This window comes from Xenopus tropicalis, chromosome 1 (genome assembly GCF_000004195.4).
Source record: "Xenopus tropicalis strain Nigerian chromosome 1, UCB_Xtro_10.0, whole genome shotgun sequence".
NCBI classification, from domain to species: Eukaryota; Metazoa; Chordata; class Amphibia; order Anura; family Pipidae; genus Xenopus; species Xenopus tropicalis.
Window position 1 is genome coordinate 72,362,743 of NC_030677.2, and position 23,348 is coordinate 72,386,090.

General features: G+C 40.4%; 1 protein-coding gene across 6 annotated transcripts in view; it reads right to left on the reverse strand.

Annotated features, from left to right (window-relative positions):
- Positions 1–23,348, reverse strand: part of npnt (nephronectin) — a 62,837-nt gene that overhangs the window by 13,475 nt on the left and 26,014 nt on the right. For 3 of the 6 annotated variants that reach the window (XM_004911087.4, XM_002934775.4, XM_031903117.1), the window contains 5 exons: positions 18,550–18,669; positions 17,408–17,527; positions 16,943–17,077; positions 13,009–13,131; positions 10,799–11,386 (listed from right to left, as the gene is read on the reverse strand). In XM_004911087.4, coding sequence (XP_004911144.1) covers positions 10,799–11,386; positions 13,009–13,131; positions 16,943–17,077; positions 17,408–17,527; positions 18,550–18,669 — 1,086 coding nt within the window. Of the gene's footprint in view, positions 1–10,798; positions 11,387–13,008; positions 13,132–16,942; positions 17,078–17,407; positions 17,528–18,549; positions 18,670–22,329; positions 22,423–23,348 lie in introns of all 6 variants that reach the window. The other 3 variants (XM_012955502.3, XM_012955503.3, XM_004911088.4) reach the window with 2 other exon arrangements.

Sequence of the window (23,348 nt, forward strand, 5' to 3'; positions counted from 1 at the left end):
TCAGCAATTAGATTTCAACAGTTAGAAAACCAAATCAAAGCATCTGATTGGTTGCTTTGAACAACATCACCGGTGATGTTTTACTCCGCTTTTTACACAGCATGATAAATATACCCCTATGTGTCCTTGTCCAGCACAAGCTTAGGAAAAAAACATCCCAGGAGAGCACTGCATAATTTGCTGGTGCTATATAAATAAATACACTGATGATAATGATAGTAACCAGACTCAGATTATAACCACGGTAACAATTGCATATATCTGCTGCCCTCAATAACAGGAGGCCCTCAATAACATTAATTTCACTTACTAATATGACAGCATGTGTTTTCACAGCCTACCATAGGAACAAAAAGAATTTATCATTGCTTCTGACATGAAAAATTGTATACACCGACAAGAAAATCAATTCTCCTTGACTGGTTATAGAATCGCAAACACAATGATTTAACTCAGCCTTGAACTCACATGGCTGGCACATAATGTCTATGCCCTTGAATGTAACTTCTGGTTTGCCGCTTAAAAACAGGCCAGATTTAGTTGTTTTTTAAATCATAGAGTATAATGTAATAACAGCTGATAGTTTTCACACATTAAGGTCACTTTAAAGGGAACATAAAAGTTTTTTCTATAAGGCACCAACATATTCTGCAGTGCTTTACAGAGATAATACATCATTCACATCAGTCTCTATAGACTCAGAGCTTACACCTATCACATTCACACACAGTGAGGTCAGTTTTATCAGGAACCAAGTAACTTGGAAAGTAAAATTGGAAAATTGGGCAGCAAACTGGAAAATGAGGTTCAATGTGGACAAGTGCAAAGTTATGCACTTTGGTAGAAATAATATAAACACAAGCTATCTACTAAATGTTAGTTTGATGGGGGTATCCTTAATTTAGAAGGATCTAGAGGTTTTTGTTGATAACAAGTTGTCTAATTCCAGGCAGTGTCATTCAGTGGCTACTAAAGCAAATAAAGTGCTGTCTTGTATGAAAAATTGCATTGACTCAAGGGATGAGAACATAATTTTGCCGCTTTATAGGTCCCTGGTAAGGCCTCACCTTGAGTATGTGGTGCAGTTTTGGGCTCCAGTCCTTAAGAAGGATATTAATGAGCTGGAGAGAGTGCAGAGACGTGCAACTAAACTGGTTAAGGGGATGGAAGATTTAAACTATGAGGTGAGACTGTCGAGGTTGGGGTTGTTTTCTCTGGAAAAGAGGCACTTGTGAGTGTCAGGCCGAGCTGGTCAGACGAGAATGTCACCCGCAAGCACCTCGCACTAGGCTGGAGGCTTAACCTGGAGATGAGACAGGAAGCACAGCAGTGGAGAGAGGCTGGAAGGCCGAGAGACGAAGTACCGTGGAGTAGGCAAAAGAGTAGTCAGACGGGTCCGGGTCGAGGCAGGCAGCAAGGTTCACAGGTCGAAGAAACAGGCAAGGGTCAATAAACAGGTTTCCAAATGGTACTAACACTAGGTAGCTGGTAAAGATAACCGAGCACTGATGGTTATCTATTTTGGCCTTTTAAAGGCCTTCCGTGTAAGGACGCCGGCGCAGCGTGCGTCAATACGCATGTGTCAATACACATACGGCAATACACATACGTCAATACGTATGCGTCAATACACATGCGGCAATACACACACGTCAATACACATGCGTTAATACGCATGCGTCAATACACATACGGCAAGGCGCGCGTCCGCGTCAGTTGCGGCGCCGATGCGCACTGGAACGTTCCCCCGGAGATCGCCGGAGACCCCGTGGACGGTGAGTGGCCTTACATTGCCCCCCCCTTAGGAGCGGCCTCTGGACGCGAACCTTAACTTTAGAGCCGTGCCTCCGGTGGAAATCCCGTAATAGCTGTGGTGCATGAACATTAGAAGCAGGTTCCCAGGAATTTTCTTCTGGACCGTAGCCTTTCCATTTAACCAAATATTGGTGTTGTCTACCTCTTAGTCTATAGTCAAGGATATCCTCCACTTCAAACTCCTCTTGACCGTTGACTTGGACAGGTGGGAGTGGAGGAGGAATTCGCCCAGCAAAAGTGTTAATGACCACAGGTTTTAATAAGGCAGAATGAAAAACTGGATGAATACGCCAAGAGTTGGGAAGGTCTAACTGGAAGGCAACAGGGTTAATTTGCTTGATAACCCTGAAAGGACCAAGGAAGCGATGACCCAACTTCCGTGTAGGACAAGATAATTTTAGGTTCGTGGAAGAAAGCCATACCTTGTCGCCGACTTTGAATTCGGGATCCCCACGCCTCTTCTTATCTGCAAATGTCTTAAAGCTTTGCTGGGCTTTCTTGACGGACTCTTGAAGAATCTTGAAGTTCTCCTTCAAAAACAGTAATCGGTCTTTCACAGCAGGAACCGAAATCTCATTGAAGGAGGAAGGAAAGATGGCAGGATGTATTCCATAATTAGCAAAAAAAGGAGATTGCTGAATCGAATAATGAAAATTGTTATTATAAGCAAATTCCGCAAGGGGTAACAAGGAAGCCCAATCATCTTGGCGATAGGTAGAAAAACATCTCAAATACTGTTCTAGGGTTTGGTTGGTCCTCTCTGTCTGCCCATTGGATTGAGGATGAAAAGCAGAGGAAAGAGACACCCTAATTTGTAATGAGCGGCATAAAGATCTCCAGAATTGAGATGTAAATTGAGTACCTCTATCTGAAACAATTTCATCGGGTACTCCATGTAGCCTGACGATTTCTTTTATAAAATGTTCAGACGTACAGGCGGCAGAAGGAAGTTTGGGTAGGGATATGAAATGGGCCATCTTGGTTAAACGATCCACAATAACAAAAATAACAGTTTGTCCCGAAGATAGAGGTAGGTCTGTAATAAAATCCATGGAGATGGAGCCCCATGGTCTAGAAGGAACTGGAAGGGGAAGGAGCGAGCCTAAAGGCTTGGTACGGGAATCCTTGGACCTGGCACAGACATCACAGGACCTGGTGTAGTTAACACAGTCAGTCGTTAATTTTGGCCACCAAAAAAGTCTTTTGGCCAAAATGATAGTCTTTTTAATACCAGGGTGACCCGCCAACTTAGAGTCATGGATGGTCCGAAGGACCTCTAGGCGCAAGCTTTCAGGCACAAAAATTTTATCTTTGAAAAGGAATAGTCCATCTCTAGGTGATAGGTTCAAACCGGGAGGAGGGGAAACCGAAGCTTGTTTTATCCGGTCAATCAAGGAGCACTGGATAGACAAAAAATTTTGTGGCAAAAGAACAGTCTTGGGTAAGGTTGGAGCGGTTTCTTGAGAAGAATGAATTCTAGACAGAGCGTCAGCCTTAAAGTTCTTAGAGCCCGGGCGATATGTTAAGTGAAAATTGAAACGCATAAAAAAGAGCGCCCAACGAGCCTGTCGTGGCCTAAGTCTTTTAGCGATGCGAAGGTACTCCAAATTTTTATGGTCGGTATAAACCAAGATAGGATGGAGACTTCCTTCCAAAAGGTACTGCCACTCCTCCAAGGCAAGTTTGATAGCCAAGAGTTCTCTGTCAGCCACATCATAATTCTGTTCAGATTTGTTCATTTTCCGGGAAAAATAGGCAACTGGATGGAGGGTTCCAGACGGAGACATCCTCTGAGACAAAACGGCCCCTACTGCAGATTCTGAGGCGTCAACTTCCAGGATAAAAGGTTTTACGGGGTCGGGATGTTGAAGAATGGGTGCAGAAGTAAAGAGGGTTTTCAACGTCTCAAAGGCTGCTTGGGCTTGATGGGTCCAAAGGAATTTGGTATTAGCCCCGGTCAGTCGAGTAATGGGAAGAATGATTTGTGAGAATCCTTTAATAAACTTCCTGTAGAAGTTGGAAAAACCAATAAAACGTTGGACATCCTTTCTAGAGGCAGGGACTGGCCAGTCTAGGATGGCTGAGACCTTACTTTGGTCCATCTGGATTCCATCAGCGGAAATAATAAATCCGAGAAATTCAACAGAGGTTTTATGAAACTCACATTTTTCAAGTTTAACAAATAGTCCGTGTGAGCGAAGTCGAGAGAATACCTTTTTCATATGGATCCGGTGATCAACTAAGGATTTAGAAAAAATAAGGATGTCATCTAGGTAAATAATAACAAAAATGTCCAAGTAATCTCTGAAGACGTCATTGACGAAGTGTTGGAACGTTGCAGGCGCGTTACAGAGCCCGAAGGGCATGACGAGATATTCAAAATGCCCACATCTAGTACGGAACGCGGTTTTCCACTCATCTCCCTCTCTTATTCTGACCAGATTGTAGGCACCCCTAAGGTCAAGCTTGGAAAAAACCTTTGCCTCTCTGAGTCTTTGGAAGAGCTCTGGGATTAAAGGCAAAGGATACCGATTTTTGATGGTTATAGTGTTGAGATTCCGATAATCAATGCAGGGTCTTAAGGTATGATCTTTCTTTTCCACGAAGAAGATCCCTGCCCCAGCTGGAGAGGTAGAGGGACGAATGAAGCCCTTGGCTAGGTTCTCGTCCAAATAATTGCGTAACACCTTTAACTCAGGCTCTGCCAATGGATAAATACGCCCGAAGGGTATTTGGGACCCTGGAAGGAGATCAATAGGACAGTCATATTTCCGATGAGGGGGTAAAGAATCGGCCCCCTTCTTGTCAAAGACGTCCAAAAAGTCACAATATTCAGAGGGTAAGTTAGGAGGTCTCCCGGAAGGACTCTTTGAGGAAACACAGCACCACTTCTGGCAATCCACAAAGGAGACATGAAAGCAATTAGCGCTGCAGAAAGGGGAAGAAAATGTAATTTTGCCTTTATCCCAATCTACTATAGGGTTGTGTTTACGTAACCACGGTAAGCCAATAATAATAGGCGAGAGAGGAGAAGTCACCACATCGAAACTTAACACTTCAAAGTGGATTTTATTCACACAAACACGTAGGGGAATTGATTCCTTTATACTAGGCCCGGAACTGATTGGCGAACCGTCGGCCACTCTGATGAGGAGAGGGGATTGCTTGGCCAATAAGGGAATCTTGTGAAGATCTGCAACTTTAGAGTCCAAAAAACAGCCACTAGCCCCGGAGTCCAGGATGGCCGGAAGCACCAGGACCTTGTCTTCCCACTGTAGAGAGAGAGAAAACGTGAGCAGTGGAGAGAAATGCAGCCGGGGTACAAAGGTACTTAGGGAAGGATCCTTACGAGGAGGAGACGGACGGGTTGGGCAGCTGTTGAGTACATGACCAGACAGTCCGCAATAAAGACAAAGGTTCAGTCTCCTACGCCGAATACGCTCTTCCGGGGATAAGGATGGTCGAAGAGCCCCAATTTGCATAGGTTCGGGTTCTGGAGGAGTTGGAACCCCGGAGTCTACCCGAATCGGGGGTGACGCTTTAGGTAGCACCCAGGAAGACTGAAACTGAGTAGTCTTTTCCAACCTTCTTTCTCTCAGACGTTGATCAATCTGGATAGATAGCTGGATAAGAGCCTCCAATGAGTCTGGCACTCCAACCCTAGCCAGCTCATCTTTTAGGGAAGAGGAAAGACCAAGGCGGAATTGATGTTTAAGGGCCGCTTGGTTCCAATCAGTGTCAGCGGAAAGTTTACGAAAGTCCATAGTAAAGTCTTCCACAGGACGGGTTCCCTGTCGGAGGTTCCTTAGGGCAGCTTCAGCTGTAGTTTTACGATGGGGGTCGTCGTACAGCACGGCCATAGCCTGGAAGAAGGCGTCCACTGTTAGGAGGTATGGACTATGTTCCTCCATCAACCGAAAAGCCCATGATTGAGGTTGTCCCCGTAGAAGAGACATGACCACTCCCACTTTAACTTGTTCTGTAGAGTAGGTATGTGGTTGGAGCACAAATAAGAGTTTGCAGGCGTTCACAAAAGTCCTGAAAGCGCTGCGATCCCCAGAAAATTTATCTGGGAGCGGTATCTTGGGCTCAGGGGCTGGTGGACTGGCAGCAGCACCTACAGGAGGTGGTGGAGACGAAACCACAGGAGGCGGGACAGGATACTGTATAGTCTGTAGCTGTTCTTGCACTTCGTTGTAGTCTGCTCGAAGTTCTCTAACAGCGTGAGCGAGGGCCGCGATTTGTTGCGTCAGAGCAGTAAGAGGAGATGCATCTTCCTCTTGTTCCATGGCTCGGTTATACTGTCAGGCCGAGCTGGTCAGACGAGAATGTCACCCGCAAGCACCTCGCACTAGGCTGGAGGCTTAACCTGGAGATGAGACAGGAAGCACAGCAGTGGAGAGAGGCTGGAAGGCCGAGAGACGAAGTACCGTGGAGTAGGCAAAAGAGTAGTCAGACGGGTCCGGGTCGAGGCAGGCAGCAAGGTTCACAGGTCGAAGAAACAGGCAAGGGTCAATAAACAGGTTTCCAAATGGTACTAACACTAGGTAGCTGGTAAAGATAACCGAGCACTGATGGTTATCTATTTTGGCCTTTTAAAGGCCTTCCGTGTAAGGACGCCGGCGCATAGGCAATATACATACGTCAATATGTATGCGTCAATACACATGCGGCAATACACACACGTCAATACACATGCGTTAATACGCATGTGTCAATACACATACTGCAAGGCGCGCGTCCGCGTCAGTTGCGGCGCCGATGCGCACTGGAACGTTCCCCCGGAGATCGCCGGAGACCCCGTGGACGGTGAGTGGCCTTACAGTGAGGGGACATGATTACTCTGTACAAGTACATTAGAGGGGATTATAAGCAGAGAGGGGGTGTTCTTTTTTACCATAATCGATCAACGCAGAGGCCACCCCTTTAGATTAGAGGAACAGAGCTTCCATTTGAAGCAGCGTAGGTGGTTTTTCACGGTGAGGGCAGTGAGGTTGGGGAATGCCCTTCCTAGTGATGTTGTAATGGCAGATTCTGTTAATGCCTTTAAGAGGGGCCTGGATGAGTTCTTGAACAAGCACAGTATCCAAGGCTATTGTGATACTAATATCAACAGTTAGTATTAATGGTTGTATATTTATAGTTTATGTATGTGATAGTAAAGATTGGTAAGTATAGGTTGTGTGTGCTGGGTTTACTTGGAAGGGTTGGACTCTGGTCTTTTTTCAACCCTATGTAACTATGTATGTAACTTGCTGATATGTTTTTGGCATATGGAAGGAAATTGTAGTACCAAGAAAAAACCCACGCTAGAACATGAAGACTTTTTACAAATAGTGCCTGGAATAAGAACCAGGACCCCTGCACTACAAGGGCACAGTGCTTACCTTGTCCTGCATGCCAAATGAATAACCACAGATTTCTGCGCTCTAGTTTGGAGCACAGAGGCCTGTACTCATCCCCATTAAAGGAACAGTAACACCAAAAAATAAAAGAGCTTTAAAGTAATAAAAATATAATGCACTGTTGCCCTGCACTGGTAAAACTGGTGTGTTTGCTACAGTAACACTACTATAATTTATATAATAAGCTGCTGTGTAGCCACGGGGGCAGCCATTCAAGCTGTAAAAAAGGAGAAAAGGCACAGGTTCCATAGCAGATTACAGATAAGTTCTGTAGAATACAATAGTGTTTTATCTGTTATCTGCTTTGTGCCTGTGCCTTTTCTCCTTTAAATGGCTGCCCCCATACTACACAGCAGCTTATTTATATCAATTATAGTAGACTTTCTGAAGTAAACACACCACTTTTACCAGTGCAGGGCAGCAGCACATTATATTTTAGTTACTTTTATACACTTTCATTTTTTGGTGTTACTGTTCCTTTAATACAGCTCTGCCTGCCATCCCCTTACTTGCCCATCATTCAGACATGCAAGTTAGGGAGCAGCAGCAGACGCAGGCTGCAATGGGGCCCTGTCCTATAGCAGACATTAAAAACAGGGATGGCTGGCATCCAACGTGACAGTGCTCAACACCTCACATCAGATTTTCAATGAAGCCAGATCCCAGGCAGAATGATCACCAAGGCCAGGATTTTTTTGTCCCTTAGTGCTCTCGCACTTACGGTTTTGTAAATAACCTCTTAGCTGTCCCCTTTAAATTTTCTTACTGCTATAAAGCCGGATACATCTTTATAGTGAATGGGTGAGTTATAGGCAAATCAGAAAAGCTCAGCTTGGTTTAGTCTATCTTTTTCAATATGATTTACATATGTATTACAACATTTATTACATTGCAGTGTGCAGTGTTATTTTTCATAAGGAAATGTTAGAAGTAGTTAAGCAATGTGTTGTTTAATATCTTTAGCCATTTTGTCTGCAAACCATGTGTGGGCAAGGCATTCTCTCAGGCAGCTTCCAAATATGATTTCATATGTATTCTTAAGAATTTCTAAATTTAGACCTGGATCAGCTTCCTGAACACAAAATACACACAGACAAAAGAGATGTAAAACAAGACAGAAATACTGCCAATTAGTGTCAGTTTATGGGTGCTTTTAGAACTACAAAATCCTGAGAGAGGACTAAGGAGCATGTGGAGCCTGAGCCACAGGGAGTGTCTAACAAAGAGAGACAGAGTGCCTAAACGTGAGAGAGAAAGCGAGTGCCAAGGGGCCTGTGACTGTGCCTGGAGAGAGGCAGTGTTTTGCAGTAAGTGCAGCAGTGAAGCTGACTTGGAGAAAGGCTGTGTGGCCTGACTGATAGATAGAAGTTATCTCTGAACTGAGTAATAGGGAGTATAACCTTGTGATGGTCTGGGAGAGGCCCTGGGGTAGTCAGGAAGACTACAATCTTATGGGTGAAAGACTCATATATTTTTTATGCCATATGAAGCCAAATACCTTGTAATGGTTTGATTGAATAATTAAAGGCAAAGCATTGTTTTACCTGCATTTTTGGTCTCTGTCTCATTCTCTGCATAAGAAACCAGTTTGCCTTCAATTATAAAAGCTGATTCATTGTGCACAAAGCAATGCCATTCAAGGACTTTACCACTTTAAAGTTTTCTGGGCTAGTTCCAAATACTGCATGTGAAAATTAATAATTTATAGTAAACAGCCAACAGTGTTGTGGGAGTCACTTCTTTGAAGCATTTTTGTATGGCAAGACTCTGGTTTCTTCCTCCTGTAGGCAGTCCTTGATCCTTATTTATAGGCTGCAATGCCAGAGTAGCTAGTATTCCACCAATGGAATGTCACTAGATACTTGCCTGGCATCTCATTCAGAGCCCATTCAGCATGCCTCTCTCAAGTACTTATAATTGCTTCAGAAGCACTACTACTATCAATGTAAATAAGCTGTTGTGTGTCAGTGGGGGCAGCCAATGAGCTGAACAGGGCAAGAAGATATATTTTTACACAGTAGATAACAGATAAACTGTGTAGGAAACAATAATTTTGTGAAAAAAAGTGGCACTAAAACATATGAAATTAGAACATCTTTGTTAAAAAAATAGTGAAGCTGAATCTTGCATAAAACTAAATTGCATTTATGTGATTACAGTATCCCTTTAAATTATGTAAAGCAAATATACTAAGTGTTTTAACACTTAAGTGTGCAAGGAAAATATTTAAGGGGTAATTTATAATTCCCCTGTGCAGAAATGTAAGTGCATGCAAGGACCCAGTGGTAATGTGCACCTCCGGGCAGATTATTATTATTAACATTTATTTATAAAGCGCCAACATATACAATAAGTGGGTTTCATACATTGGACATACAGAGTAACATATAAAGCAATCAATAACCGATACAAGAGGTGAAGAGGGCCCTGCCCAAAAGAGCTTACAATCTACAAGATTAAAAAAAAAAAACCAAAAAAAAAAAAAAACCAGCATGAGGTGCACAGAGCAGCATCAGGGGGTGCAGGCCAGGTCTGACAGACCCCAATTGTAGCTTGCGGCCTCTGACTTTCCCAAATAACTGAATTATGCACAAGGAAGGGGGGGGGTTAAAAGGGGGACGATTACTTGGTTCCCCTGTCCCACCCTCATGAATATAGTGCTGCTGAACGCAGACAACACTATATTCTGCATCAGCAAAAGGCAGGGTGCAGAGACTGGACATCGCTCAGTAGACTGTAAATGAGCATGGCTGCCTGTCAAGCAAAGGATAGCTTACAAAATCCTTCTGCTGACATTCAAAGCCCTTCACTCCTCTGCTCCTCACTACATTTCTTCACTGGTCTCCCTACATGTTCCTGGTCGTCTCCTCCGCTCCTCTCAGAGCCTCCGTCTCTTTACACCATCCACACCCACTGCGCTCTCTCGTCTTAAACCTTTCTATCTCGCTGCTCCTTACCTCTGGAACTCTATCCCTGAATCCCTCCGTAGGGAACACTCACTAACTCTCTTTAAGAAAAAACTCAGCTGTTACCTTCTGGAGCACTAAGACATTATTTTGCCCAGTCCTGCGCTTAAGGGCAAATGCCCAATACCTGAGGCACTCTTACCTTCCAGTTTGTGCCTGTATGTTACCCAACCACTCAGATTGTAAGCTCTACGGGGCAGGGACCTCCTTCCTACTGTGTCTCATACCACATGGCACTTATATATATATACATATATGTATTTATTTATTATATCACTCATCCTCCCTGTGTGTAATTTTGTATTCTGTAAGACTGTACAGCGCTGCGTACCCTTGTGGCGCTTTATAAATAAAGTTATACATACATACATACAAATGAACCCTTTAGTCTTTGTTTCCTTTTATTAAAGCTAAAGATGGCTGAAAATGCTATGAATGGATCATGTTGCACTACAGCTGTCACTGTTATTGATAAGTATGAGTATGCAGGCTAAGCCAGGCAGCAATTAATTAGGATTCCTCATTTTTAAATATACAGTGTATGTATTTATAGTACTTATAATAATTTTCCAGATGTACAATTGCAGTAGTATAAGAAAGAAAATCACTTACTAAAGACGTCTCCTCTAGGCTTCTCTGGCTCCACTTTTATCCTATTATCAACTGGAACAGTAGTATGTAATGCAATCTCAGGTTCTTTTGTAACAACAAGTGCTGGCCTTGTTGTTGTTTTGATGGCAGGGCTAGTGGATGGTCTTGGAGCAGGCCTTGTGACAACTGGCGGAGGAGGCCTTGTGACTGCTGGTTGTGGTGGCCTTGTAGTTGCTGGTGGTGGCCTTGTAGTTGCTGGTGGTGGCCTTGTCACTGGTTGTGTCAGAATCCTTGTTGTAGGCTGTGGAGGTGGCCTTGTCTCTGGTTTTGGAGCAGGCCTTGTGACAGGTTTGGGTGCTGGCCTAGTCACTGGCTTTGGCAGTGGCCGTGTTGTAGGTTTGGCTGTAGTCTTAGGAGCAGGTTTAGCTGTAATATATGAGGGTGAGGGAGGCCTCTTAGGATCTCTGCCAATTAAGTCTGGAATCCTGTTGCTGCTTCCTTCACTACCACTCAAATTGCTGCTATTTCCTCTTATTATATTCCTTGTGCTATCTTTACCTGGTAGAAAATTATGTGGGCCAGAAGGATCTATCATCACTCTTGGGATGCCTAGAAGAAAAATTAAAAAGAAAGTTTAAAACTAAAACAAAAAATATTTTATATAATATATTTTATCTTAAAGGAGCAGTAATTTTAGGAACCAAGGTACATATGTGCAAACAGTCTCATGTAGGGTTTACAAACATGTGTACAGGTATGAGATCTATTATATGGGATCTGGGGCTTTCTGGATAAGGGATTTTTCATAATTTGAATAGACCTTAACTCTATTAAAAACATTTAAATATTAAAAAGACAAGAGGATTATTTAGCCACCGTTATGGATTTATGCAGCTAAGTTACCAACACGTACAAGGAACAGATTTATCATTACATAAAAAAGGGCATAATTAGAAAAAATGATAATTATCTGTTTGAATGCTTTGAAGATGTTTGGACAAGAGATTCCATACCCATATATACTTATTGTGAAAGCTAAGCTTTCCCTTTCTTTTTCTAGTCTACCCTGTCCCCCCCCTTGAAAATAATTCAGACATGGCTTAGAGGGCTGGGTGTCATAGAGCTGCTCTGGAAAGTGCCACAGCATCATTAAACCAAAATAATAATACAGTAAGCAATTTCTTATAATGAACTATTATATACACAGTTTTTATCAGCAATGCCTGCTCCAGTGTCAGGCAGTCAACCAGATAAAAGGAACACTATAACTGTTTATGTAAGTGCTTTCTCTTCACATAAACAGCTTCTATTAATATAAACAAAACGTATATACATATTTAAAAACACCGGATGGCTAACTATAACCATAGCAGCTTGGTCTCTCTTTTGGGCACTCCCCTGCTATAAATTCCTTCAGATCTGATTCAGATCTAAAGATGTTTATAGCTGCAATCTGTTCTAAGGTATAATAGCATCTAAAAGAGATGACTGCAACAAACACTGATTAAAGGGGAACTGCTGTATTATACTATGAAATATAATAATTTAAAAAATTATGTACTGTTTCTAAAGTAATCAAGTTAATATTCAGTATCTCCCTCTCAGCAATCTCTCTACATGCAGTAGTTGGAGTCAGATTTTTATTGATAGTTAGGACAGATACATTGGTGTGTGCTCCCTTTGCCTAAACGATGTAACAGAAAATTCATATTATACAAAATTCATAGCTATTGAAAGGCAAGCCCATAATCATTAAAAAGAAAATTCTCCAGAAAATGCAACACTTACTACGTAATACAGGTATAGGACCCATTATCCAGAATGCTCGGGACCAAGGGTATTCCGGATAAGGGGTCTTTCCATAATTTGGATCTCCATACCTTAAGTCTACTAAAAAATCAATAAAACATTCATTAACCCCAATAGGATTGTTTTGCATCCAATAAGGATTAATGATATCTTAGTTGGGATCAATTACAAGGTACTGTTTTATTATTACAGAGAAAAAGGAAATCAGTTTTAAAATTCTGAATTATTTGATTAAAATGGAGTCTATGGGAGACGGGCTTTCTGTAATTCGGAGCTTTCTGGATAATGGGTTTCCGGATAAGGGGTCCGATACCTGTAATAGAACAGTGTGCTTGGCAAAAATTCATTTGGCTCTTGGAATGCCCAAGCACCTAAACACCCCCTGCACTGCACTTAAAACAGTGGATAAAGAGGAAACCTACGTGAACACTCAGCTCCATTGCCTCGATAACCTTCACTACATTTACATTTGTAGGACCCAGGAGTATTGTAGCATCTTGCAAATTGACTGCATTGATACTGGCCCGTGTAGCATTCATCAATATCTGCAAAATATAAAAGTAGTCATGCATAAAAGAGAAAACGTAGATTACCTAGACAAGAACAAGTTACAGAATGTTATTAAAGGAGAACGAACGTTAAAATCACTGGGGGTGTCACAGGAGCACTGGCCCAGTAGGTGGTTTTATTTACTAGGGGGTGCTAATATTGGCACCCCCAGTGATTAGAACTTTCCTTCTCCTTTAAAGGAGAATGAAAGCCTGCTGACAAAATCAGCTCCCTCTACCATCCATATGAAATGCACAAATGGGGATTACATAGTTACACAGGGTTGAAAAAAGACCAGTGTCCATCAAGTTCAACCCATCCAAGTAAACCCAGCACACCTAACCCACACCTACCAATCTATACACTCACATACATAAACTATAAATACAACCACTAGTACTAACTGTAGATATTAGTATCACAATAGCCTTGGATATTCTGATTGTTCAAGAACTCATCCAGGCCCCTCTTAAAGGCATTAACAGAATCTGCCATTACCACATCTCTAGGAAGGGCATTCCACAACCTCACTGCCCTCACCATAAAAAAAAACCTGCTACGCTGCTTCAAATGGAAGCTCCGTTCCTCTAATCTAAAGGGGTGACCTCTGGTGCGTTGATTGTTTTTATGGGAAAAAAGAACATCCCCCATCTGCCTAAAATCCCCTCTAATGTACTTGTACAGAGTAATCATGTCCCCTCGCAAGCGCCTCTTTTCCAAAGAAAACAACCTCAACCTCGACAGTCTCACCTCATAGTTTAGATCTTCCATCCCCTTAACCAGTTTAGTTGCAAGTCTCTGCACTCTCTCCAGCTCATTAATATCCCTCTTAAGGACTGGAGCCCAAAACTGCACCGCATACTCTGGGTGATGCCTTACCAGGGACCTATAAAGTGGCAAAATTATGTTCTCATCCCTTGAGTCAATGCCCTTTTTTATACAAGACAGCACTTTATTTGCTTTAGTAGCCACAGAATGACACTGCCTGGAATTAGACAACTTGTTATCTATTAAAACCCCTAGATCAGTACTGTCTATGCCCTCCTCCAGGTCATTAATAAACAAGTTAAAAAGCAAAGGACCAAGGACTGACCCCTGCGGTACTCCACTAACCACACTGGTCCAATTAGAAAATGTTCCATTTACCACCACTCTTTGTACTCTATCCTTCAGCCAGTTCTCTATCCAATTACAAATATTATGTTCTAGGCCAATATTCCTTAATTTGATCATTAACCTTCTGTGAGGTACTGTATCAAACGCTTTAGAAAAGTCTAAGTAGATGACATCAACTGCCATTCCAGCATCGAGGTTCCTACTCACCTCCTCATAAAAGGCGACTAAATTAGTCTGGCAAGATCTGTTACGCATAAAACTATGCTGGCACAAACTAATAGTATTGTGAACTGCAATGTATTCAAGTACCCTATCCCTTATTACCCCTTCCAAAAGTTTTCCTACTACTGATGTCAGACTAACAGGCCTATAGTTTTCAGGCTGAGAACGGGATCCCTTTTTAAACAACGGCACCACACTAGCAATCCGCCAGTCTCTCGGCACCATGCCAGACCTCAATGAATGCTGAAAAATTAAGTGAAGAGGTTTGGCAATCACAGCACTCAGCTCGTTTAATACCCTGGGATGAATCCCATCCGGCCCTGGACCTTTGTTTACCTTTACATGTTCAAGTCTCTTTTGAATTTCCTCCCGAGTGACCCATGCGTCAGTAGCTAAATTACTAGAACTGGGCATATTAAAAGGGAAGCCTTCATTATCTTCATTACCCCCCCGTGATAATAAGGTTCCCACCCCTTCTTGCTTCATTTTTTTACTATTCACATAATTAAAAAATAATTTTGGATTCTTTTTACTCCTAGCTGCAATATCCCTTTCCATTTCTATTTTAGCTTGCTTGATAGCTTTTTTGCATTTGCTTCCTTGTACCTGATGAAAGTTTCTGCTGTCCCAGCTAACTTGAATGCCCTAAAAGCACGTCTTTTCTTACCAACCTCGACACTAACACCTTTATTCAGCCATAAAGGTTTTGCTTTTGGATGCCTCTCCTTGCTTACAAGGGGGATATACTGTTGTGTATACCTGCAAAGCAATGTTTTAAAGATGTTTTCCATTTTCCTTCTGTGTCTAACCCCATGAAAATCCTTTCCCAGTTGACACATTGCAGAGATGCCCTTATACTGGCAAAGTCTGCACGTCTAAAATTGACTATAGCAGTACTTTTTTTTACTGAAAATGCAGCATGGGTGGTGGATGACATCTTAGGACACTGAAGGTCCTGTTTACTGCAATCACTGACATGAAGCATGCACAATTAAAGCCAAGTCTAGAATGGCTTCAACTGTACATGCTTCTGTGGTGAAGATTGCAGAGGACTTTAAACTGCAGGCAGAAGCTGGTACCCATCAACCCTGCTGCTCTATTCTATATTTTTTAGTTAGCCAAAGTGCTAACTGCTGCTTTGGTGAGTTCCACTGATGAAAGACAGAGGACTGTGCAGAAGGATGCAGGCATCTCCTTTAAGTAATTCATCAAGGTACTTACCCCACCATTTATTTGTAATTGTGCAATTATAATTATACAAGTGTATTTGTTTACCCCTTTATGTGTGACAGAACACAGAATCTATGGTGCTGAAAGAAAATTCCATTGTGCCAGCACCATATATTCTACATTTCCAGGTTCCTTTTTTATCTACTCAGTGATGTAAAAATATAGTTGATCAGAGTCTACAACCTAATAGAAAGTGTTCTAAAGAATTACTGCCTTATGCCTCTGCCTACTGCCCCTGGTTTTGCTTTATTTAGTAAATTTAAACAAAGGGGCACATTTACTAACCCACGATTTCGAATCCGAATTGGAAAAATTCCGATTGGAAACGAACATTTTGCGACTTTTTCGTATGTTTTGCGATTTTTTTGGCGTCTTTACGATTTTTGCGTAAAAACGCGAGTTTTTCGGCGTCTTTACGAAAGTTGCGCAAAGTCGCGTTTTTCGTAGCGTTAACACTTGCGCGCAAAGTCGCGCCTTTTTCGTAGCGTTAAAACTTAAAAGGCGCGACGTTTTGCGCAAGTTTTAACGCTACGAAAAACTCGCGTTTTTACGCAAAAATCGTAAAGACGCTGAAAAACTCTCGTTTTTACGCAAAAATCGTAAAGACGCTGAAAAACTCGCATTTTTACGCAAAAATCGTAAAGACGCCGAAAAAAAAAATCGCAAAATTACCGATCATTACGAAAAAACGCAATCGGACGCATTCGGCCCGTTCGTGGGTTAGTAAATGTGCCCCAAAGTGTTGTATAATTGCTTGGACACTACCCCACCATGCGGTATTATTGTTTCTTAGTGTTCTTTTTCTAAATTTTTAAGCACAAATAACATTAAGAACAAATTAATTGGTTTGTGTGTCTCAGCTACTCTTTCCTACACTCTCTTTGTTTAATCAGCCACAAGCATTTCCAGGAAGCTCTGCTGCATATAAAGGGTAATTGACTGCACTGTTTTTTGCAAGACACTAACTCTGATTCTCAGTGTGTATCCATTAAGCATTTTAAAGGTAAATCAAACCTACACCACCAGTTGTATAACTTAGTCACAATGGGCCCCGCTTTGAAAACATTTTCACCCCCAAAGCTGCATCGACCCGTGGCCTGGGCCCCCCTGTTGCCCCCCCCCCATGGGGTCTGCTGTATAGATAGTTTTGCCCCTGTACACCACTATACAAATCCCCAAAATATGTAAGCACTTTCAATTCTGTCATATACATAACAAGTATGTAACCACAGTACTTACCAAAGCATTGGTATTTCCCTGCAGCATGTATCAAGTCATAGCCTTCATGGCACTTGCAAATGTAGCTTCCAAAAGTGTTAACACATTTTCTCTGTCTGGGGCACACAACTTTTCCTGTTGCGCATTCATCGACATCTATTGCAGAAATGTAAATAAACATGTTATTACCCCATCACTGGAGCACTACTGTTACCAAATAACACTGCCTTAGTCACTGTATTACAGGTAGAGGAGAAGAAGAGAAGGATTGTTTAGACTGTATGTTCACATGTTAGTTCAAAATTTACGACTATGATTTTCAAGCATGTATGTGTGCCCTTGGCTGGTTTGTGTGCACTGTGAATCCTATGATCCCAGGAGGCGGCCCTTAATTTTTAAAATGGCAATTTTTTTATTTAGGAGTACCAAACAGTACATACTACTAAAAAAATGTGAACCAGGTTTATGTTCTTGGAGTTCACTTACCTACACAGGTTCTGCCATCTGGTCCAAGTTGCAAACCTGGTGAAGGGCAGCGACAGCGGACATCTCCTTTGACTACGTCACAGCCATATTGGCAGTTTGCCATTGAGCAGGTTAATGCATCTGGGGAAAGAATGGCAAACACATACTGTACTTATGGATTATCAAAATAAATAGAACCCAGAGCTCATTATACCAGTATTTTGTATGAATGATAGCATTTTTAAAGCTGCACTATAGGCATACATGTTTTCTCTTTGAGGTTAACATACAAAAAAAAGGCCTGCTTCATATGCAGAGACCTTAAGAATCATTTACATTTCATGGGCATGCAAAATGCAAAAAAAGGTGCAAACCGCAAAACCACCATTTGCAGTCTGTACCTGGTCCACAGTGAGTGATCATAGGCACAGGTTTTTGCATCATTGTATGTACAAACGTAGTGTACCCAATACAGCCTCCTAACTTGCTTGTCATTCAGTAATGCAAGACACGATGCAAGGCACAAGAGCACTAAGGGGAGCAAGAGTGTGCCCTTATTTCTCATTTACTAATCACTAGGACACTGCATTTTGCACTGGGCACTGGATGAAAATCTATCACTCAGTAAGGAGCACAGGCTGTGGATCCTAACTAATTCAGTTTGTGCTGTAATAGCAAAGGAAACCACTGGTCTGCAGCTATTTGTACACACCTGAACACAACATGCAAAGTGCAAAAAATTGTCTGATTGTGGCCTTTTTGGACGCTACATTCAGGTTCACAAATGAGCCCTATGGTGCTAAAGTGGGCATATGGTTTTATAGACTCCTGTCTATAACTATGGCAGGAAGTATGTACAGGACTGTGTGGCACCAGCAACACTAAGCCTTGCAAGAAGCAAAACGCTCTACAATATGTGGGATTGTCAAAGAGCACTAAGGGGTGCAATTTAGTGCTTTAGTAATTATGACAGGGGATTTGGTAAATTAGTTCTTTTTATTCAGAATCAAGTTGTCAGTTCAGAATCCACCTTTACCCTCATTGATCAGCATGCCAACTTGGCATCAATAAACACTGTAGTATATTCTGCATAATGAGGACTAATTAGTAATTAAAATAATTTAATAACCTTTAATAACAATAAATGTAGATTATAAACATACTTGAACAGGATCCATCTGGCATCAGCATATATCCATTCAGGCAGTAGCACTTGTAGCTTCCATATGTATTCATACAGCGATACTTGCATGGCCGAGGTTTCAAACCACATTCATTCAGATCTAAAATGCAGATGGGTGAGTTGAAAAAGTATTAAAATTTATCAACCGTGGGAACAAATTAGACAAAAACTTATTTGTGCTTTTCCAGCAGGCATCATAGGCCATTGTCTGGCCAATAGGATATCATAGATATAGAATATTAACCATTAAAACGAACATGAAAAAGCTTTTGTAAATAGGGTACTCATTAAAATGTTTTTGTTGCCAGCGATAAAATGTAGACAAAATATGAAAAATATTTGTGATAATGAAAAAAATAATCTGCATGAAAGGTGCTACAATTTAATGATTTCACATGGGAAAAATATTTTTATAAACTATCCCATACATGCTTCATATGAGTATAGTCTGATTGGGTAGAATTTTTTAAACACTTTGTTTAAAATTTACTTTTTAATAAAAGCTTTGCAGACTGTATTATATTGAAAAATCATTCTGTGAAACTGATGATTCTATTTGTACTTCTCCACATGTGCTTCTAAAAACTGAATAGTTAAACATAAATGCATAATTCTCTTAAATATAATGCTGTATTGTTGAGGGATATGATCTGTATTACCCAGAATGCTTGAGACCTAGGGTTTTCTGTAATTTGGATGACTATACCTTAAGTATGCTAAAAATCACTTAAACATTAAATAAATCCAATAGGATTGTTTTGCCACTGATATGGATTCATGCTGCTTAGATAGGATCAAGTACAAGTTACTGTCTTATTATTAAAGAGAAAAAGGAAATAATTTGGAGTACACACACTTAAAGGAACAGTAACACCAAAAAATGAAAGAGCTTTAAAGTAATAAAAATATAATGCACTGTTGCCTGCACTGGTAAAACTGGTGTGTTTGCTACAGTAAAACTACTATAATTTATATAATAAGCTGCTGTGTAGCCATGGGGGCAGCCATTCAAGCTGGAAAAAAGGAGAAAAGGCACAGGTTACATAGCAGATAACAGATAAGTTCTGTAGAATACAATAGTGTTTTATCTGTTATCTGCTATGTGCCTGTGCCTTTTCTCCTTTGAATGGCTGCCTCCATGGCTACATAGCAGCTTATCTATATAAATTATAGTAGACTTTCTGAAGTAAACACACAACTTTTACCAGTGCAGGGCAGCAGCACATTATATTTTAGTTACTTTTATACACTTTCATTTTTTGGTGTTAGTGTTCCTTTAAATCATTTAAAAATTGCATTCTGAATACAGGTTTAGGATCTGTTATCTGGAAACCCATTATACAGAGAGTTCCAAATTACAGAAAGGTTATCTCCAATAGACTCTTGATTATAAGTGAATAATTCAGATTTTTTTTTTTTAAATGATTCTCCTTTTCTCTGTAATAATAAACAGTACCTTTATTTAATGTTTAGATGAATTTTCAGCAGACTTAGGGGCACATTTACTATGGGTCGAATCCGAGTCCGAATTGGAAAAATCCGATTTGAAAACGAACATTTTGCGACTTTTTCGTATTTTTTGCGATTTTTTCGGCGCCTTTACGACTTTTCAGAAATTATCGCGACTTTTTCGTTACCAATACGATTTGCGCGAAAAAACGCGAGTTTTTCGTAGCCATTCCGAAAGTTGCGCTTTTTTCGTAGCGTTAAAACTTAAAAGGCGCGACGTTTCGCACAAGTTTTAACACTACGAAAAAATCGCAACTTTTTGCGCAAGTTTTAACGCTACGAAAAAATTGCAACTTTCGGAATGGCTACGAAAAACTCGCGTTTTTTCTCAAAAATCGTATTGGTAACGAAAAATTTGCGGCAATTTTCCGGAAAAAATCGCAAAATACCGATCATTACGAAAAAAACGCAATCGGACGCATTCGGCCCGTTCGTGGGTTAGTAAATGTGCCCCTTAGGGTATGAAGATCAAAATTGCAAATATCAAGTATAAAGACACTGTCTAAGAATTACATGGACAAATAAGAAGTGTGAATAAGTGACTAATGTACTGTTGTTTGTGTACCCAAATACAAGTCGGAACTACAAATGAAATAATACTGATGAGAAACAACCGCAGTGGAAGGTCAAGGAATAAGGTACGGCCACGGGGTGCCACAGGGTCCCATAACAATAAAATTGTTGAATGAATTTCAATTAACAGTGTTGTACAACTGTATACACATGTCTACAAACTGACACTAGTAAATATATTTCTTCTGGCCTGTAAAGAGTCAAACAAAATTTCCTATATCCTACTGTATTAGCATGTCTTTAGCAATTTAGCTTTTGGGTTTTCTCATTCCATGTATAGAAAATATGAATCTATCAACTTGGATGTTTATCAGGAAATATATTAAAAGAACTAATAAGTGCCACTAAAATTCTTTGAAACTTAAATGTTTGATAGGCAGCGTGGCAGACATCTGGAATTAGATGAACCAATTTAAATGAATGAACTGCATGTTGATACATCACTAATGACTACAAGAGATTTCTGTTTATGCATCAGGTATATTTTACAATTAAACAAATCAGCATGCCACTATTCTGTTACAATACATAGCAAGCCAGAGCCATAATAGATTAACTTTTAAAGACCTATGACCAGAAGTCTGAAAAAGTGCCTTGTGGAAAGGAGGATTGGAAGAACAGCCATAAGCATGTTTTAAAGTATAGGAAGCTGAGAATCAAGAGAATACGGTGAGGGGGCAATTGTTCTTTTTTTTTATTAGGCTAGTTTTAAAATAAATTGCAATGCATTAAATGTACCTAGGGTCTTTGCATTTGGCCAGTCCACTAATAACAAGACAACTTGCTTCGTTCAAAGCAAGAGCTTAATGCTGAATGGCTAACATCCTCTCTAAAAACTGTTTAATGTGACTTTCTAAATGGCATGAATATTACAAGAGAAACTGTTCCTTTAAATTAACTTTTAGTATGCTGTAGACATTGCTATCCTGAGACAATTTGCAACTGGTTTTCATTTTTTTATGATTTTTCAGTTATTTAGCCTTTTTGTTCAGCAACTCTCCAGTTGGAAATTTAAGCAGCTATTTGGTTGCTAGGGTCTTGTTTACCATAGCAACCATGCAGTGAATAGAATAAGAGACTGAAATATTATTAGGAGAGGAACTGAATATAAAAATAAGTAATAAAAAGTAACAATAGCAATAAAACTGTAAGCTCGCAAAGAAAAAGTCTTGCTGCCTGTGTCTGTGACCCCCATTTGAAAGCTTGAAAGAAGAAGATGCATTCAAAAACTACAAAAAATAAATAATGAATACCATTTCAAAGTTAATAGGAATAGGGTATTCCGTAACAAACTAAAAGTTAACCTAAAGGTGCACTACCCCTTTAAAACTACTTTTTAAGCAAAATAAAAAAAAAACATTTTTAAACGTGGGACAACGGAAAATAAGTTGTCCCTTACTAAGGAAAATATAAAGAGCAATATTTGGTCTTGAGTAAAGAACAGAGCACAAGCCAGGCAAAGAGAAAAGTTTTTGCTTCTAATTTTGGAAGAATAAAGGCCAAGATGTGCATCTGCCAATGCATGTATGCTTCTCATGCCTCAGGCTACAACCTAGTTTCTGTGCCGCAGCCATTTCATCCTTAGAACTTACAGCCACTGCTTAAAGGTCTAGTCATTCCTTGACAGCCAGGCAGTAGCATGGAGATCACTGGCTTAGCTAATTATAGATATCCTCACCCCCGGGTGGTACCCCTGTTGCTGGAGCCTCAACAGGATACAAAAAAGGGACTTCATGATACCACTCAGGCACTGTAGTCAACAGCTCATCATCTTCGCATAGAAGGAGAATAGAGGGATAAAGTCAAGAACCTTTTCTTGCCATATGTAGAGGTTACCCTTCTTCATTTTTTATGTGAAGACAGTACTAATTTTACACTATACAATCAATAACACCTTTTTTGTTTTCCGTACCAAGTCGACATAACATTCTAAAATATTATCTAGTATAAGTAAATCGAAAGCAATTGGACTTGCCGAGTAATCATTGAAGACATTTCACTACTCATCCGAGCAGCTTCTTCCGTTCATTTTCAAAAATTGCCTTTAGGTAGACATACATCTCATTAAAAATTGTTGAAGGCAAACAATATGTATCTGTCTTAATATTCACTGGCCATAAAAAAGTTTAATGGCTTCAATAATATTAATATATGTCACCTAAACGTCAGATATTACTCCATGCAGGAATTCATCTGTTATATATATTTGATCAGTACCTCTGACTTAGACTTACAGGAACAGCATGTGTTTGAGACCTTTAATCATTATGATCCGCAGAACATGTCAAAACACCCAATTCAATTGTTAGATTTTTAGGTCATGTAAAAAGATTTTTCAAAGAAAGAATATTCTGTTTCTTTTACTTGAGCAAGTATGTACTATTATCTCTAATTGTGCAAAACTGCCTAGAACTTGGCAACACTTGAATGTCAAGGTTATCAATCAAATATGATAAAGTCGGTTCTCTGGTGCCGCTACTTCAAAATTTCCCAAATGACAATACAATAAATAAGGAAAATCTGAACCACTTCAAAGCAATGTTTGATATGTTTATGTAATGCCACTGCATATATAACACTGTACAGTTTTACAATAGGGTGACAAACAAAATAATAAACACACTGACAAATATTCATTTGCACAATAACAAAGAAGAAATAGCATATATGTCCTTTTTAAAAGGACATATAGGTAAG